The 20360-nt window shown below is 36.0% G+C and overlaps 1 protein-coding gene across 14 annotated transcripts in view; it reads right to left on the bottom strand.

Annotated features, from left to right (window-relative positions):
• CPEB3 (cytoplasmic polyadenylation element binding protein 3) overlaps positions 1 to 20360 on the bottom strand; it is a 114389-nt gene that overhangs the window by 48774 nt on the left and 45255 nt on the right. For 10 of the 14 annotated variants that reach the window (XM_015866936.2, XM_032445424.1, XM_015866945.2 and 7 more), the window contains one exon: positions 6683 to 6842. The exons of 2 other annotated variants lie outside the window; for them this stretch is intronic. In XM_015866936.2, coding sequence (XP_015722422.1) covers positions 6683 to 6842 — 160 coding nt within the window. The remainder of the gene's footprint in view (positions 1 to 6682; positions 6843 to 20360) is intronic. 2 more of the 14 variants (XM_015866938.2, XM_015866939.2) reach the window with 1 other exon arrangement.

Below are 20360 nucleotides of genomic sequence, written 5' to 3'. Positions count from 1 at the left end.
ATTAACATACGCAGCAGCAGAAGACTTCTACTGTTTGCCAGAACAAAAAAACTGAGATTACTGTGTTCACACACTGTATAATTTTCCTGTACAAATACATAGTGTAGCAAAGTGAACCAAAGTGTCTAATTAATAGCTATGATTCAGGAACAAAGCTTGCTATACAGCTACCAGTAGTAAAACTTGCTTGCTTAGTCAGTGGTAAGAAGCCAGTATCAGCATACACCATTAGAAGAGAAAGATATCTATAAAATAAAACAATATGTATGAGAGTGAAAAGCATTCTTCCTAAGTGAAATGTTTTGCTCCAATAAAACACCAAGGTCAGTGGCACAAACATATTTTTAGCTTCAGTAACGGCTACTGAACATAAAAAGAAACCTGACTTTACCCATGAGGAGCAGACAAGGACATACACATATATACACTGACCTATAGCTCTAGAAATTCACTCAAAAAATTGTATTCTTATTGGGCAGCCTTGCAGGAATAAAATTGACCACTATGAAAAGCAAAGAAGAAAACTTTTATGAGGTGAGTTCTCAATGGTACAATATAAAAATGGAATTAAAGGGGAAAAAAATTTAAAAAAAAAAAGAGTATCATCAGTTCTATTCACAAACTAAAGGGAACAACATCCTCAGTCCTGCCCAAAACAAATTCAGCAGGTCAAGGACAAGGACATGCTGGATGCCAGCAGCAAATTAAGACTTGTGGTTAGATTATAGAATCATTGAAGTAAGCACTAAGAAATATGTAGCCTTTAATAGTCATATTCTGTCCTGAAACAAAGATTAAAGAGGATTTTCTTGAATAAGCAGTGATTAAAAGCCAAAGGAAACACAGTATGTTTCCTTTAAAAGGATTAGCTTGGGTGGCCTAATTTTACACATAAATAGATGTGCCAACACATCTGTCTGCTCACTCTGGTTTTCATGTGTACTGACAGAAAGGTGCTCAGTGAGCATCAAGAATTTAAGAAAGGCTGTTACAGTGCACTTTTTCCTATGTAAAAGTGTTGCAAAAAGCTCTGAGTGGCACCATTTCTTGCACTGAGATGACAACATCTGTTCTATTTGCATGACCTTTGTGTTCAGCTGCTGACTGCAAATACAAACATGATCGCTCACCTTCACTTTTCTCAGGTCATGTGGCAAACTTACTGCTTTGCTTACAAAAAGCTTATAAACAATTAGAGCAGAACAAAATCTGCTGGCAGGCACTCAAGTTAACTGAAGATTGAGATGGAAAAGTAACTGTCCATTCTGCACGTATTACAAAACTCACACAGATTCTTCAAATACTGTTGTCGAATTCATTAACAATAATATCACTAAGTTAAACATAAGCAGAAATCTCAAATTTTACTTTGTTTTCATATGGTCTGGAATACTTTTTAGAATGATAAACAGGTAGCAACTCCAGTTTTGTATTGCGTAGACGTACAGGTAGAATTAAGTGCTGGCAATCAAGATGAAGTGATCCAACATAGATGCTTCCTCTACCTGTAAACTATATATTTGCAGATACAACTGTATAATCAACAAATACAGAGTGGTGTGGTTAGGTTGATCATTTAACTAGAAAGATTATCATGGTGGAAAGGGATAATTGAAAACAAATGAAAATGCTCACCCATGTCCTGGGCTTGTAGAAAAACTCCAAAGGGAGCCACCTCCCAAAAGAGATCCTTCTTAAGTGACAGTCAGCCCTTAAGTCCAGTCACACACCTGAATTGCCTTCACCTGTGCTCCCACAGCTGATTCCATGCTCACCTCAGGTTCAGGTTCAATCAGAGGTTCAGGCCCTGGTTCAGCAGTTCCCATACAACACCACCAAACAATCTCAGAAGATTTGTTCAAATGCTACAGTGGCCAGGAAGCTGGTCATTCTATTGAAACAGTATCACATAACTAGCACATCTTTTATTATGCATCCTTCTGTAGTCTAATAACCAGTAAAAACTGTTTCAATAAAGCCTGCTCTGGAAATTCTGCTTGTACACATCATCTCCAAGAACTTGTACTTGAAGATAAGTCACCCTGTTACTGGATAAAAACCTCCACATTTTTGCTTACTTGGAGATTTGCACATTGCAAAATTTGTCTTATTGACTAAGAAAAAAGACAGATATTACAGTTATTCCACCATAACTGTAAACACTAAAAACAAATGTTTCATAGGGCTATGATGTCCCTCCTCAATTTTGTATTTTGATTCAGCTTCATAATCTGTGGGAGCACATGTGCATAACATATGAACACAGATAAAATATTTTAATTATTTAAAAATAGAAGGAAGGCAGCTGCTAGTTACTACTGATCTAAATATATTTAGTCTATATCAGAATGTCTGTGTGTTGCAATGCAATAGTTTGACACAGATAAACATATTGCAACAGTGACATATTACACCATAGGAGACACTCTGATGTAAGAAACGTTTTAGCCTCTAATAGGTAGCAACTACTCATATTCTGAGAATATTATAGGGCAAAACTGGACTAGGTAGAAGCAGAACATGTGTACCAACAGGTTGTTTTTGCAAAAAGAGAAAAATCTTTTGAGTATAGATGGAGGGGGGGTGGGGGGGGAATAAAAAAACATTTTGAGAGCAGAGAAAGCAGGTAAGGAAATCCACCTGAGTGTCTTGGATGAGGAAGACAACGAAACTTCTTTTTAGAGAGTTTACAGACTTTACACAGCTCCCAAACTATGAGAGGACCCTACAAGCAGGGTATTCCTATCTGACAGGAAAAGCTAGGGGGAAGGGGAGAGGAATGGTTTTCAGACAGGAAAACAGCAAGAGCTGATGCTGGAAAACTTCCAAGGCTGGGCTCAAGATAAATTACAACATAGAAGGATAAGCTGTTAATTTATCTAAGTCCTGGAACCTCTAAGTTAGATATCAAATCTCTCTTACAGCAAGGAACACCCAAAGAGAACTAAGTGACCCTAGCTGGAGAGGACCAAGCAAGGCTGCCAATCAGACTGAATTTGTACTCTGTCAAGTAATTCAATATTATGAGACCAAGGATCGCTTCATTTCTACTGCACTGAAATCCTTCAGTATTTCTCTTACTCCATAGTTGCAACAACACTAAAAAAAGCCACCAAGTCACATGCCCTCTCAAAGCCAAGTGGCTCTTGCTTTGAGAAAATTGACCTGTTTTAACAACCTTGAAATAAATCATTGACTTTCATGGCCTGCAGTACAAAAACTGATCATATACACCTCTAAATCCAACGAAGCTCTCACTACTATGAATAAGAGGACAAACTTCCTTTCACACCCCTGAACTTCTCCCTTATCCACACTGAACAAAAGCAAATCACACAGAACTGACCTACCCAGAAATAACAAGAGACCAGAACCATCTCGGTCTGCTTTTCTTATCAGAATCTTTCCCTGTCAACTCTCCTATCCACATTCTAATCAAGAACCTTTTTTATGTAATAATTATTTTTTGGTTCAAGCGTCTGTTAAGATGTTGGGAGGGGTGGGTGTAGGGTACATATGCCAAGAGGAGCAATGTTTCAAACTTCAGATAAATAACAGGCAATATTCCACTAATTAATAAATAGATACTTTTATAAATAGATATTCGTTGACAGCAGCAGGCTGGAATGATCCTGAAATAGCTGCACTGACTTTCTAATACTCACTGAAGGCTCTAAGACTTTATAGCCTTCGCCAGAATGAAACATCCCCACATTTTCCAAGGCAGAGGTTTTTGCCACTCATCCCCTCATCTCTTCCATTTAAAAACTTTAAAAGTAAATTTTAAAACTACTAAGGGTCAACTGACTTGTAAGCACTGTTAGCTAAAATTGTCTGAGAAAACAAAGCTCATTTACCAAAAGATGAACACTGTTTGTGGTTGGTGTGTGTGTAGCTTATTTATTTTGTGGTTGTTTTACATTCTACATACACATGAAAACACTGTGCAAAACCTAACAAAAGACAGTCACAGATCTCAAAGAAATGGAAGATTTTAAAGGGAAAAATACACAATTTAGTATGAAAGACAAAAGACAGGACAAAGAGGAAGTAGCTCTAAGAGCCGATTATGAAGATTCCAGAAGTAGCAGTTTTAATTTAGCAAAGAAGCATTCGCAAAGGAATGCCGATGAGGAACTGAAAATTCAAACTGAAGTACATAAACAGAATATTCAAAAAGCTTAGAGATGAAAACAAATAAAAATGGGGCGATGGCTGGTGAAATAAGCAAATGCAAGCAAAGTTGATCACTTACATTCTCAAACAAAACTGTGCTGATAGTGAGAGAGTCTGAGGAGAGTAAGATAGGCAAGAATAAAGCCAAGGAGAAGTGAAATTTGAGGAAGTTGCAGAGAAAGGCAGTTGAAACACTGTGGAGAAGGAGAAAGTTGGAGATACAGGGGAACAGTCAAGACCTATTTTCACTGGAAAGAGAATGAAAATGCAATAGGAGAATGATTTCACAGGTTTGTTTTTGATTTTTGTTTTTGATTTTAAACAAAAAGGCATGTTAAAATAGCTGAGCTATTTAGCACAGGGGAAGAAAGCACTTCTAGGAGGGTAGAATGACCATGTCCTAAAACAGCCACTCACAAATATTGCCAGTTGTGCTACACAGTGTGAGAACTGGAGCAGGGGGAAGTGCACACAAGGTCAAGCAAAGTCTGGAGGTTAGCAAAGTCATTATTGCACTTGGAGGGAGAAGAAAATGAAAGAAAGGGTAAGAATTAACTACATCAATGGGAAAACAACAGCTGGGCAGAGATGGAATCAGAGATCTAATAGTAAACAAGAATTCTCCAGAAGTTACTGGCATGGAAGAGCACTAAGTAACAAGGCAGGAAGGCTGAAACAGCAGAGCAGCACTCAGAAAATATATCAGGAAGACACATTCGATAAGTAACAAACTCTTCTTAGAGCAGAGGTAACAATCCTATTGGCAAATGGAACAGATCAACTAATGTTTCACAATTAGTACCCAACTCCTTTGTTTTCTGCTTTGAGTACAGGAAAACTGTTCCTAATGCTTTCAAGTTTCTTGTTAATCTGTACAGCATCCTGTGCAAGTCAACAACCTCACAGAGATGAAAATGATTTATTTACTTACTTTTAAGAAGATACTTTGCTAGAAAAGCAAGAAGATGCTTAACAAAGACAAGAATGTTATGTTATCTCATGCACTGAGGCAACAGCAAAATACCACTGCTTACAGGGACTATCTCAGCTTTGTGACTGAATGAGCCAGCAAGAGCAAATACTTAAGTATTTGTACCCATTATTATTTTCTTGGCTAATATCTTATCTAAAAAGATTTTTAGAACTGTTGTTAAGGGACAATAATAAAGTACAAGCCAGATTGCTTTCTATGATTTTAAAGTGCTTTTCTAGAGTAAATCTATTTCTAACAGTCTTCGTCATTTTTTTTTCATTCTCAGGATCATATGAAAATTCAGCCTTTAAAAAAGTTCCAATTCATACATTTAAATATGTACTTAATTTAAAAACACAGTGTTAAGCTAGAGTGCAATCAAATTAATAGGGTACAATTAAATCTGCTTCATTCTAATTTTGTTGTTGATGATGATTTTACTTCATATCAAAAAGAACGTGGAAAACACCAGTCATAGAATGTGTACAACAGCAGAAATCTCAATTTTTTTTGTTTTAAAAGAGGTTTCAAATTAACGCTTATGTTGGAGGAATATGATCAGAATAGAGATGGGAATATTTCTTGCCATTTTAGATATTTGATTAATAGTTAAAGACAGAAGTATGAAGGCTGTCACACAGGATAATTGAGGAAAGCACAGTTACGTAGTCTCAGCTCTTTTAACCTGATTTTGGAATGCTTGAGGTAATTGCTGTATCAGAAAATTATGTATATGTGTAGGAAAAATTATACAAAACAATTTCTTCTATATCATTTCCAGCACCTTAAAGTTTGGGAATTGACTCTAGCTCATTGTCTGCTAGCACAAAACTTACTATTAGCTTCAGTCTTCAGAGGAAGACAATTAGCAGCTTGTGAGCAAGAATGTTTTGAAACATAACCAATGAAAGATAAACTATGACAGACAATTAGGATTCGTTGAAATGCTTCTGCAACTTTTCACTATTCTATATCAACTAAACACTAGAAATAATTTCATCTCCAGTGCTGCATCTGGTAGAACAAAGTTCAGTAGCATAAATAATCAGACTTTCTTAATGCTTTCTTAATGCTTAACACCTAGTACTCATTGGTGCCTCCTAATGTTCTGAAATCCAAATCAAGATACATTTTTTAAATCCATCCTTAAATAATCATATAGCTTAAGCTTGACACAGTGGCACTTTCAGATCCCCATATATTAGCTGATGATCTATAAATGACAGTAATATTAATGCTGTACAAGATTTTTCAACATAACTGGACTTCAGTTGCACTACTCACTTCGTGAACTGAACAGTGCAATTTGGTGATACACAAAGTTTCAGAAATGACAGTTACTAGAGAATATTATGATTGCACACTTATACATTTCATCTTATCTTCCTACAATAGAAATGATTACCCTAAGATGGGAAACAGAAGTATTACATAGCTGACAACTCAATTAATTAGCAAAAAGTTGATAGCAATACTGAAAAGCTGATTTTTGTTTAAAAACCAAGCAAGCATGGACATATGAATATTCCTAACCTGTAAAATGATTCCTCCACATTATATCAGCGAAACTCATTGGTGGGCCACTGGGAGGGTAGTGTTTACCTTTCAGAGGCTCATGATCAGTCCTTATCATATCCATTAAGGAATTTTCCAAAGAGTGCAAGTTAAAAGTGTCATAGGGCCTATTCCGGTCCTAGAAAGAAATAAAAAATAAAAATAAAATAAAAAAAAAAAAAGGAAAGAGACTGTTACAGACTAATCATTTTCTAACACAGGCTCATTTCTCATTTTAGAGAACTCAAAATGCAGTTCTATTTTGCTTTTTGATACATTCCTTTTATATTATGAAAGAAATTTATAAAGATAAGCCTCTACAGCTGTCAAAATTATACTCTTTATTTTTAACTACTGCTCTCAACAGCATAGACAGAGAAGCTTTGCAATATTTCTGAAAATACACATATGAAAAATAGTTAATCACAAATATTAATAGTTGAGTAAGCTGGAAATGCAGACATATTAATGTATCTACTGGAGAAGTGGCTTTACTTCAGAGTGCAGGTATATTTGTTTTACAGCTTTGTCATCTTCCCTCTGTCACAGTGCTTCCATAACACAAAGCAGAAGCAAGTGCCCAACAAACCAGCAGGCATATCTGTCCCAGAAAGTAGCATGATATTTTTCAGACATCTAAGACAAATTTCACTGGTTTAAGAGGAGTACACAGGAGCAAGTCAAAACAAAATACAAGACAGGAGATGACACGCTTTCAGAATAGGGTAATCAAAAACCTGAGTAAGGGGTTTGTATTGTTTGAATATCACATTTTTGTTGTTTTGATGCAGTTCATCTTCTGTTTTCATGTAATTAAAAAGAATTTTTAAAATACAATTGTTTCATAAAAATAATCTCTTTCAAACTTTGTGAAAAATTATACAGAAATTCACTGATCTCTGGTTCACTGTTATCTAGAGTACTGAATGCAGTGGGACAGTGTGAAAAAATGGCCCATCTTCCCATTGTAGTCAGACAGATTTTAGAAAACATTAATTTTCTTAATTTCATCACTGCCATTAAAAAAAAAACAAACCAACAGTATGTAAAAGATCACAGATAGTTTACAGGGTTTTTAGTTCACAATATTATGCTAAAATTACTAGAGTCTATTGCACAGACAAGAACCTTCAGTATCATCATGTTTACCCTCTCAAAATTCCCAGAACAGTATTTTCCATATACTGGTTGAAACAAGATAATACTCTTGCTTGGTAGAATTAAAAATCAATATCCTTAGACCAGAAGAAGCAGTATCTACAGGCCTTTGACTGCTGTTTAGAAAAGACAGTGTTTGTTTGCTACTTAAAAATGAGCTTGGGGAAGCTTATTCACCTTTCCCAAAACATCAGTACCTGCATCTGAGCACACAGCACATGAAAGAAAATTTATGCCCACATAGTCTAGAAGAGGTTTTGGAGTGGGGTGTGGGGGAGAAAGTGTGGAAGTATTCTCTTTTTTCCTGATATATCTAACTAAATACTTTACTTTGGTATAAGGCAATCCAATGTTTCATAATATGCAATAGGTTAGAATAATTTTATCATGTTTGTAAAATATGAGGACAGATTGAAAATTGTTCCTGAGATGTTAAAAAAATCAAACAAAAAACACCCACATTCTTGTGATATATTAAGGTTTGTTAAATAGGATTTACCTTACTCCTCTCAAAGTAAAAACAGTACGAATTTTAGTCACCACTATTTGTTTCTTCTAAATATTTAATAATTCTGTACTGAGAAGAGCTCAAGTATTGCAGTACTTAATTATGGTGTTTTTTTAGAAGAGAAAATACAGAAGCAAAGACGTAGATTAAATCCTAACTATGGTAAAGGAAGCATTTTTCAGTCAGATCAGTCCCCTGATCTGGCTTATGACACAGAGAGCTTAGCTGGCAAAACACAACAGTGGCAGGAGAGCACAAGGGCAGAACTGATGTTTCTGCCACAGTGGTAGTTTATTCCAGCTCTAAACATTTCCAAGATTACAGTCTTAGAAGTCAGGAGGAATGAGTTCAGAAGAGGACCAAGCCTACAAATTGACCATAACTATCCTTTATTAACGTGAATGTTATGTTTTAATCATGCAGCTGCAAATCTATGGAAGTTCCGGCTGTAAAACTTCCCAGGGAGCTGTGCAAATGGATACACATGAGAAGGGAGGGGGAAAGAGTTCATGGAATTAAGGGCAAGACTATGATACAGGGCAGATTTGTTAGAATACAGAACCCTTCTGGCCTTAAAGGGGAGTACAAAGCTGCCACAAATTTTCAAGGTGAAATAGCACCTACATTGGACAGAGGAAGATCATTTTCAACAAAACTCTTACCTAGACACTTTCCACTGTACATCAAACTAAATCAAGTAAAGGAAATTTAGACTTAACCAATTTTTACAAGTATGTTGTGTACTTAAGTATAATGCATGCTCACCACAGATTTTGTAGAGTGGGTGATAAACAAACCAGAGCTAACAATGTAGCTCCTAAGGGCTGCTACCTTTTTTCTTAAGAGCTTTAATTTCACTAGAAACTCAGCACATAATGTTTCGTATATTCAGTAATTTCTTCTAAGAAGCCTTGTATTCCCATGCACACAGAAAGGGTGATGCTTCCTTATTTCTCAGCAGGAACAGTTTCTCTTGGTTTTGTGAATTGATACTGCTCTGTCTCAAAGCTTTGCCTTTCACATGGTTTCATCAGACTGACGTGTGCTGCCAAACAATCCCAGCAACGGAAACAATCCACAAAGGCCCCCAGCAGCACATGAAAATGCTGCAAAAAGATTCTGGGACCAGTACCATGGTCAGAAATCAAAACGTGCACTACAGAATGATAAAGCACACTAAAAAAAATTGGAGAAGCAGTTTGATAATCCTGCAAGCCTGCAAAATCTGTTGGTGCCTAAATGAGACAAAGTTCTAAACTAAAGACCTAAATCACGGATGAAAGAGATCTTCAGCTACAGGGCACTGCATTTAGCTAAAAAGCAATCACCAAAAGCTAGGAGAAAATTAAGTCCTGCCTGCCAAAATTGGATTGTACTTTTGCTCTGTACAGACAACAGCCCCTTCCCTGCTAGTATATATGGCAGCGTATTTCAGTTCTTACAATGCTTTCATTTTGAAAGAAGAACAGCTTAGTAATAACAACTGAAGAAAATACAGGTCCCAGAACTTCAACCTTCAGTTTATCTGCTACTTTTAAGTTCATCCATTGAATAGGTTTCCTCAATGTATCTACGCTAAGCAAAGTAAAAAAGTTATAAATGCATGTACAGGATCAAATTCTTGAAAGATAACAAGGCAAAGCTGGACCTTCTGCTGAAGCTGAGTTTCAGCTTTCTACCTTTAAATATCTTACAATTCACTGAAAATGTCACAAAATACAGCATCTACAAATTGTCTCTGTTAATTAAATCACAAACAGTAACTCTGCCAAAAAAATACTTGTAGTGTCACAACACTAAAATAAAATAAGAAAATGCAGCAATTTGCATCTAACACTCTTCTGCATATGTATTACACTCGTCTTTACACAACCGTAGTAATTTTTCAGAGGTCTCCAGTCACCACCCAGCACACATCTAGGAATGAATCAAAACTGCCTTTGAAGGAGTCTGTTCACCTTTAGGACTGACGCTTCTGTGGCTTATTAGAGGAGCTAGCTGAGATGTAATCTGTTTGTCAACAAGTTCCAGGATGGGAAAACATATTCTTAAAGGATACTTCAATTACGTAGCAAAGATTACTTAGCAGTACCTGAAGTCCTCTTAAAGATGTAATTGACATGCACATATATCCTATCATTTGAAATCAAAATAGATTTTTCCTTTTGTCATGCCCTGTAATATAGCATGCTTTGTCTTGACGCCTTTCAACTCAGAGCAAAAGCATGTAAGGGCAAAACATAACCAGAACTACTTCAATCCCCTCAACAGAGCACTTCACTTATGAAGAGGGAAGGGTTAAGGATGGGAAAAGAGCACATCACCACACAGTCAGTGAGTACCTGCACAATAGTTGCCCACAATGTTTGAATGACAGACCACATGTATATGCTTACAACACAGAGGCTTTCATAGAATTTTCCTTGTCCAAATTTATCCAAGACAGAATTGGAATACTTAATGTAAACAATAATCGACATCATTGTTTTACTAGGCATGTCTTACAGCAGTGCTGCAGTTGCTTGCATTACAACAAGCTGCTTTTTGATAACAGTGGAAGAGTCCATCTTATGAGTCTCAAAGATAAATAAGTAACAAATCAAGTCTTGGAAACATGAGCTAATATGGCAAGCTCATCTCGTGATGAAAGTAAAACCAAGACAACCTGAATGCCACGTGAGTTAAAAAGAAATTTTTATTTATTTTAAGGTCAATTTCAGGTAAGGGGAAAGGAGCAAATGGGCTCAAAAAGAAAATAAAAAAGAATGTGTAGCCCTACTTAAAAGTTTATTTTGGACTCCTCAACAACAACAACAAAAAAAATGCATATTTTAACTAACCCTTTGAAGCTCTGACAATTATGGATGACAAAGTCAAGACCAGATCTACAGCTAGTGCCTTAAGTGGCTTTAAATGGACTCTCATACAGCTTGGCTTCCTTTCAACCATAACAGGTAGTTCCAAGTAACCAGAACTGAGGAACTAATAAAGGAAATGGTCATTATAATCCATGGCAGAAACAGAAGAGACGCACACTTTTGCTCCAGAAACTGAAGTTGCACCTTTTTCCATTGTCTCTGCAGTGGGTCACAGCAGAGAAGAAACTTGACATCGAACTGCTGGAACTACAGTCAGAAAAGAGTAAAGTTTTACCCTGAGAAGGTATGTCAGGAATGCGACACATTGCCCAAGCCTAGCTACCATTCATGGTCAATATCCTTAAACACTTATTTATGCATGTGTTGAATTCACATCAGCATGGTCATCTGCATTTGTAACACAAAACAAGCACTGAGCTGTGAGATACAAGCAGTGCCTATTTTGTACCTTGCAAGCAGCAAAACTTCAAGTACCTATAATCTTCCAGTGACATTTTCTTATGTTAATACATTTCAGATCATCTACTTACTGACTTCCTGCTAAATTTTCTATATTCTGAACAGTCACTCAGTTTCAGTAATTCGTTTCAGTGTTCTATATTTTCCTGCTGCCCTAGATTTAGGCTGCCTGCACGAACACATGGCATGGCACAGCACAGCCTGATTGCTGAGCAGAAAGATGGCCTCCATTCATTGAGCTGCTCACTGGTTCTAAGGGAATACCAAGCAGTGTTTAGGCTCAGAGAAGCCCAAGCAGTTTCTTCACAGATTCTAGGACATTACATGCAGCATGTAAATTAGAAGAAAGAGACAAGATACTGGAGAATGGCTAAAATTCTTATGCTTTAATCTTATCCTATTAATGCAAATGCCTTCACCATCACAACTGCTATGTTTTACCCTTCTGTGCCTGTGCTCAGCCAAGTTTGAATTTGGCTGCACAACACTGCTAAGCATTGCCAACTAAAGCTGAAGTCAATGGAAGCACAGCTTTGAATAAATACAGTGTAAAATGCCAGCACTGTCTCCAACTGGGCTCGCTCACTCTATTCTAGCACCTGCAGGAGGGGTTATTGCTAAGAACACAAGGAAAACAAGTTTGTCTCACTCCAGCATTCCCAATCCAAAAAGAAAAGAAAAAAAAAGCAAATAAAAGCAAGCGCTGCAGAAGTTTGGCTTGAGACATGCTCAGTGTGCTGTGATGGTGCACGTGAGTGACTGCAGCTAGCAAGCTCTGAACACTTGCTGAGCAATCCTAGCAGCTTCCTCTGACGCAATCCCACTTGCACCCACCATAGATTTAACAGACAGATATAGATATGTTCTTCAACAGAAGTGAAATCTGAGGAATGTGACCATGTGGCAAAGTAAAATGATCACTTTCTGAAAGAATCAAAAAAACTGTAACTAGCAAGTGTTACTTCCTTTGCAGCTTGGCACTGGAATGTTGCCAATAGCAACATGACTGACAACACAGATGTGAGCAGAATTAGCACAACCAGAAATTTCAGTAATTTGTTCCTCACGCTGGATTTCATAAAAGTATTAAGTCAAACCAAACAAATAAGGAGGGATAAAATGTAGGCAGGAGGAGAAAACAGGGTAAATTTTGTACACGTCCATGGTAAAGAAAACTGCAGCAGAGCAAACAGTACTAAGTCTTAATGGAACTGTATTATAATTCTATATTCTTTTTTGAACTTTCTTTCTCTGGAAAAAAAAAAAAAAAAGTAATAGTGGAATGTCTTGATACATTATCACTGTTCTTAGAATGGCCACAGAAGAAAAGCATCAATTTCTCATCTCTTTCTCTCTTCTCATCACCAACTACAGCACATTTTTATTTTCCTACATGTTCAGAAATTCACTGGGCAAAAGGTGAATTTTTTGCCCTTTTTTTCCCCTAGCTTATTCAAAAAGACACTAAGAACAATGAGGAAGCTTAAAAGAAAACCATATAAAACAATATCTAATAGTTCAAAGACTAGGGAAACATTTAAATCCCATTTGAGCAATGATGTGTTAGACATCCAGTTAAGAGTATTTAATCACCTTCACTATATAGTCGTACTATACAACTTCTGAGTCTGTGCAACTTATACTTTGGAATTATAGAGAACAGACCAAACTATGGCGCTGCTGGATACAAATTAAATATATTTATCTCTTGTTCTATGTTATACTGCTCACTTCTTTTAGCTACTCAGCAGAGCCTTATTATGCAACAACCTACTTACTGCACTGTCTGAATGATCCTTTGCTGTTCTTCCAACACATGCTTTGATAATATACTAAGCACACAACTTACATCATCATGAATGTTACTCCTCTACCTCAGATTCAAAAACAATAAATCACCCAGTCAAATACAGTGTAACCTAGTACTTCAACTAGGAAGCTATTACCAGCAAACAATACACTGTACTTAAATTTTACCAAAGATATTCTTTTCTCCATTAAATAATGGCAAGTAGACAATGTGTTAAAAAAAATAATTAAAAAATTCCCCCAGCTCAGCCATTATTCTAATACCCCATTATATTGTTGTAAGGAGCAGTCTGTACACAACTGTCTAAGGACTCACAGACAGCATTCATGCTCAACCATATTTTGTTCTACATGATGTTTTAGATAAAAATCTGCAACCAGTCCAGTTTAGGAATGCATCTCAAAAAGCTGATGTATCCACTTCCTATTATAGCTACTGATACCAGCAACGAATTGTTGTAACTACTCCAAAATATAGGATTAAAATAGTTACACCCAAGACAACCATCAATTCAGAAAAACAAGTAAATGCAAAACGGTGTCAGCAGTAGGATTTACAAGGTCATTCATTATAACTTTAAGTTATAAACGAGACATCATTTAAGCGGTTCAACGGCTTCAACTCTGATGAGTTACCTTTGGTTTTCTACCACTCTGTTCAGTAGAATTATCCCTGTATTCCACACACAGTAAGGAAAGGCAAACTTTGACTTGAAGACTTCCCTTACTCACTAAAAATGAGCACAAATGAAGCACGAACCCAACATCACAAAATCAAAGCACTACAAAATGCAGGAGTACTGGGGATAGCACAGCATAGAAGGATGCGAACGACCATACTTCACAGTCTGGACGGCATAGTGCAAATGAGAGTAGAGACAAAGTATAAGGAAGATCTCAAAAATATTTACAAAATGAGCAGTCTAACCCACATTTTTATAGGATAATGAGACAAAAAGGGATAGAAAAGCATGCAAGTAGTAACTGTCAGATATCTGATCACCTTTGCACAGTAAAGGTGCAAAACCTATTTCTAAAACAGAAATAGGTTTTATTTTTCAATAACCACTGACATGGGATATATCTTGCCAAGACAAAAATAAAAAATTAAAATTAAAATTTTTTTAAAAAAGGAGCACGTTATTGAAATGTTTATGATATTATGATGCCTTAAGACAAAAACTGAAATACTGCCTCATCCATCACACTCATTGTGCTTTTATAAAACAATGCAATTAAAATAATACCTAGTTGGCATATTTCAAGCCAGGCTCCTATTCTGTGTCTACTGTGTTCAGAAGATAAAAGTTGTTTTGCTCATGAACTGCTAAGTGCCAGAATTCTGGCTAGATATTGCCACCAAAAAGGAGGAAGAAATTCCATCTGCACTTACAGGACAAAATCTTCACCTGCAGCTTTGGAGAACTACTCTTAAAGAAATGAAGAATTTTTCATTTCAATGCCGATGTACTCCATTATTTTAAAAGAAAATTAAAAAAAAAAAAAAACAACAAAAGGGGTAGGGGGGTAGGGGGGGAAAGCACAGCGGGAATACTTGTTCACTAAGAAAAGAAAAGTGAGGTCACTTACTGACAGGCCTAAAACAGGACACAAACACTCTCAATGAAAACCAGCACCAGAGAAGACAAGAAGGTGACCTTTTCACTGTGATGTCACTCTACATTCAGCAGGACTTAAGATGTTTAACCTATTAGCTGCCATTTCACTGAATTTGTGTAAGTGACCATATCCTGACATTATGTTACTGTATCATGATTAATATGGATGACAAATTGTGGTACAAGAATTAAAAGCCTGATTATGAAGAGATACACACAGAAGTCCAGCCAGTCACGCTCTTCCTAATGGAGACTGAAAATAGTTTAGGCAGCAAATGCTCTCCATCCTGGGCCTCCATCCAGGATATAACCTATTGTAGAAGCCAAAGCTGTCATAGCTATCTTCTCTTAAGGGAATGAGGACCACAGGCTCTCTCCAGCTGTGCACTTATTTCTAACCATGAGTTGAAGACTCCTGTACAGTCACTGAAAAATGAGGCAATCCTTTTGCAACGGTGTTATAGTATAAAAAATTCATTTAATAGCATTCAGTGTCAACTTTGTAATGAACTTCAAAGTTATTGAAGATTTTGTATATGCAGCCAAGTAGGTGAGAAATGCATTCAAATAACTGCTATACCTTTGGATTTTATGACTTTAAATAATTCAGAATAATTGCATTAAAATAAACCAATTTATCTAAGGATGGCAAGAGACATGCAAATTATTGTTTATTTTTGTGAGCTGAAACCCACTCAGTACAGGGGAAATTTAGTTTACATTGCTCCAGACAGTGAGAAGATTTTCAGATAAGAGCCATCCAGTTTGCAGCTCTCATATTGTAATAAGGATTGACAGGCACCTTAGCAGATTTTGTTATATGAAAAGAACCAGGATGTTCAGCCACTTAACCACAGCCAGGGAAACTGTAACAAGTTCAGAGGTAATTACTTAAACATCAAGTGTTTTGGAAAGCCCATACACATGGACAAAATAATTATAGAAGTATTACAAGAATACAATACTGTGTATATCTGACTGGTTAAAAAATAAGTGCAGTTACTGAAGTAGGATGTGAAATCATAGAAGACAAATGTTCTTTCTAGTTTCTACAAATGAAATTCATAGATATCTACAAGAAAGAAAACGTAGAGCTAACAGCATCACACAGTAACTACGCAATATTCTAGGGTATGATTTCTGGTCAAGATCCCTTCAACGTGCAGGAGACCAGCTCATCATACAGAACCAACCTAATGAATCTGAAGAACTGAAGCAAAGCAGGATAATATTTAATATTACTAACTACAAGGTCATAGGAGAAAGGACTCAGTTATCAGCATAAACTGGGACCTCAGTAACAAGAAAGGACAAAAAGCAGAAAGAGTTACTAGTAAATTTCATAACAACTACAAACCACAAATAGAAACGCAACTGTGAAAAGGTAAAAACCAAAAATAACAATCCAGGCTGCATGAAAAATGGTACTTCTGGTATGTTTGCATCAGTCTACATCTGCATTCATATTTTATATAAATATATATATTTATGTATTATCGTTGTATAGTCTCTGTTATTGTCATTCACTTGTGTGTCTGACAGAGCTAAGGAATGACCTGTTTTGAAACCTATAGCAGCTTGAGTTTATATTCAAACAAGGTGAAATAGAAAGGGAACTTTTGAGTTTCTTTTTTTTTAAAAAAAAAAAAAAGCTTTCCAAACAAACTGTAAAATTTATTGCAATCCATTTTAAAGAAGTTGTAAATGGAATGCAGGAAGTCACTCCTGCCTTGCTTAACAAGAAAAAAAAAAGTTATATAAGTAATTTTCTATTTCTACTTTGTGAAACCACATCAGAAGAATGTGATCCTGCTTATACAAGGGCAAAGAGACTCTCTACAGAAGCTCTGCTGACAACTTTGGTTGATTCAGTTTCTCAGGTATCACAGGTACAGTTTCATTTACTAGCAGATAAAAGCAGCAGGGATGACCGAGCTGAGGACCCTTCCTAATGCAGTGTGAAATCCAACCTTACATTTGCAATATTTCATTAGTTGAAATGCTCATCTACAGAAGGTGATGAGTTACACTGTCATCTTGAATAGCCATATATGAACACACCACAACTACACTTTCATTTTACATTATTAAAACTCTGAATGTGCTTTATTCTCCCTACTGCAGTTACCTACTACTAAAAACCTCATCAGCTTTATGAAAACCTCTTTCTGTTACTGTGAGATGTGTCATTTCAAAAACCAAATAATTCAAAACAATGAAACATGAAGAAACAAATGAGCGTAGAAAGAGTATACAGATTGGACTCACTTAAAGCTAAAAAAAAATTACACCAGACTGTCACTGTGATCATTAATTCAAAACTAAAAGGAATCTTTATAAGTAGTTTAAAGAAAAGAAAATGTCAGCAATACAAAGCATACCATAAAAATGTCAGATTTGGTTATTATAGATCTCTTAGTGGTTACTAAGAACATAAAAGATATTATTATTATTGGGGTTTTTTTGCTTTTGTTTTTTTCTTTACAAGCCATCTGCTAATGTGCTGGACCCTAATAATCAGATAATACATTAATCATTTATTAACTCCTTACAAACGTGTAGTTGCTGTAAAGGTCATGTAGGAAACTGAAACAAAAATAGCTACCATTGGTTCATTTTTTAATGCATTTCACAAATCTCCTTCACAAAGTAAAACACTGTGTTACAGGATCCAGCTAAAATAAGCTCTGTTCTCAGTGGAGAACACTTCCTTGTCAGACTACAGCAAACACAGTAGAATAATACATTAAACTTAATGTTTCTGAAGGGTGAACATTGGCTGCTGGAAAGATATAGATGGCCATGAGACACCATACTGCTACTTTTCTACCATATTTCCAACTGCTTAACACATGATAAACTTTAGTGTTCTGACTCTAATTCTAGCTTTCTGTGTAATAAACTAAGCAGACACACAGCCGCCTGGACCTTATTTGATGCACGATTATGACATACAAAACCATGCTCAGTGATTCAAAATGAACTCTTTGTGCTTGTACATATAACATGAAAATGTTACTGAATATATGAAAAATGTTCCTTGAACATAAGCACAAACATTTGCTTAGAAAAAGGGTTAAATTTGCCAGTTATTTTTTCAGAACATAACACTGCCATTTTCATACTTAATGGGATAGCTGAGAATTTTTTTTTTTTTTCCAAGCTAACAGGAAGGATATGGGGGAAAAGAAAAAAAAAAAAAAAAAAAAGTTAGAAATAGAAAAGGCCAACAGAAAAAAGGAATGATTGGATGATGGCAGTCATGGCAATGGAAGGCAGATGATCTAACATGCAATGCATTGTGTTTAGATATAGTAATTTAACAGAGCAATTTCATTCCAATTCCTGTTCCTAAATTTAGTTCATCTACATATACAGTGTAAATAAACTAGACAGCGTGATGAGGAAGAGTACCAGTTCTTTAGCTACGGTTTCAACTTGAATCCTCAAAACTAAGTCAGACTCACTAGGTTGTCCTTCATAATTCTTGCAATGTAGAAGATGCATAATCATTCCAGACAATATTTAGCTCTCATAGAGTGAGTGAAGATGATTCAGCTTTTGTCTACTGAAGATTACTGGGCCTTGCACTGTAGCTTTAAGTTTTAACACATTGAGCAGAACAGGGAAGGCCAACTCAAATGGGAAGCTTCAGTAAGAAAAAGGGAAACAAAAAGCAGGAACAGAAAGAAGTAGAAGAAGGGAAGTTTGAAAGGAATGGAGTTGAACTGTTCAAGACAGGATGAAACAAGAACAAGGAGTTATGTCCACAAAACTCACACTTCACCCAAAACCCTGACAGGAACCTCATACATCGAATACCTCTGAAACCTACTGGCAGGTGTGTGCTCCACACACGTTATTTTCATTAACCCTGTTAAGGCAAGAACAGTCTGTGGTATTGATCAAAAGACTACAATTTGGTTGATGAATCATATGAATATCGTCATAAAATAGAAGACTACCTTTGGTTTTGCTTATACATTTTATGCTGCTCTAAAACATGTAAGAGAACTCTGAAATTTGTAAAGCCATACAAAAAGAGCACATTGCTTGGGCAATTTACATTGTACCATTCTGCAATAATAATTAAGTATATGGTACAAATAATTTTTCCAACACAACTTTTTTCAGCCAGTGTCCAGAAAGGACCTTCAAAATGATTAAAGTTTGTCTATAGAAGCTCTAAGTTGTCATGTGCACAATTTGGAAAATGTATAGAGAACACCACAGAAAGCTGAAGGAAAAAGTGGATCTCATTCAAAGAAATAAACTATTTTTCTCATTTTATCTAATGAAGAGTTAGTAATTCTTGAATAATCACTCCTCAACTTAAACTAGAACTGTTCGCATGTAACAGTTTGTTTTCTTCACTTATTGGTGCTAGTCTGCGATTAAGACAAGCAGCAAACAAGGACAGTCCATGGATGTTCTGCTTTGAATAAAGAGCAAGGTATGCTAAGTATTTCAGAATCAAAGCTTTTTAGTGTTCTCTGAACGTGTGAAGAAAGTGATTTCACCAAGCAGTGCCTTAAAAACAGAAATGACACCACCTCTTCTCCCAACACTAATGGAACAGAGGAGATCAGCATCTGTCTTTATACGGACAGTGCACAGTGCTTCTATAAAATCTAAGAATAACTGAGGTTTTTTTAATCTGAGATTATTTTGAAAGGCATACAATTAAAAGACAAAATCATATTGAATAATGAGGGAAAAGAAGATATAGATCTGCTGTGTTTTACAAATAATACTGTCAACAAAGATGGAATCTTGTAATTAAAGTTTATGAAGACAAAAACATTGACCAAGTGTTAAGATACACAGGAATATTTCCTGCAGAATTTCACCACTTGTCTTTTGTAAATTCTAAAGTTTACAGGTAATAATAAGAGGATGGCACAAACGAAAACCCATTTCTATAAACAAAAACAATGCATTCATCCATTTTCAAACACCTACTTATTAGTAGTATATATGTGCAGTTTTCTAGTAACCATTGCTTAAAAGCAACCCTTCTGCACTTGAATTTCTACTAAAAGGAACAGGAAAACTAAATAAAGAAAAAACAATGAAAAAATGTGGGACTTCAAATTTAGTTACCAACTGTAAAATATGTCACAATAGCCTAAAACCCAAAGATTCTGGACATTGCTCTGATGCACCTGCCAGACAATGAGAATGGTGAGCAATTAAACTTCCACCTGTATAAAACTATTTTACAG

Source organism: Coturnix japonica, chromosome 6 (genome assembly GCF_001577835.2).
Source record: "Coturnix japonica isolate 7356 chromosome 6, Coturnix japonica 2.1, whole genome shotgun sequence".
Lineage (NCBI taxonomy): Eukaryota > Metazoa > Chordata > Aves > Galliformes > Phasianidae > Coturnix > Coturnix japonica.
The sequence above is the reverse complement of the archived record's forward strand: the minus strand, read 5'-3'. Positions and strand labels throughout refer to the sequence as shown.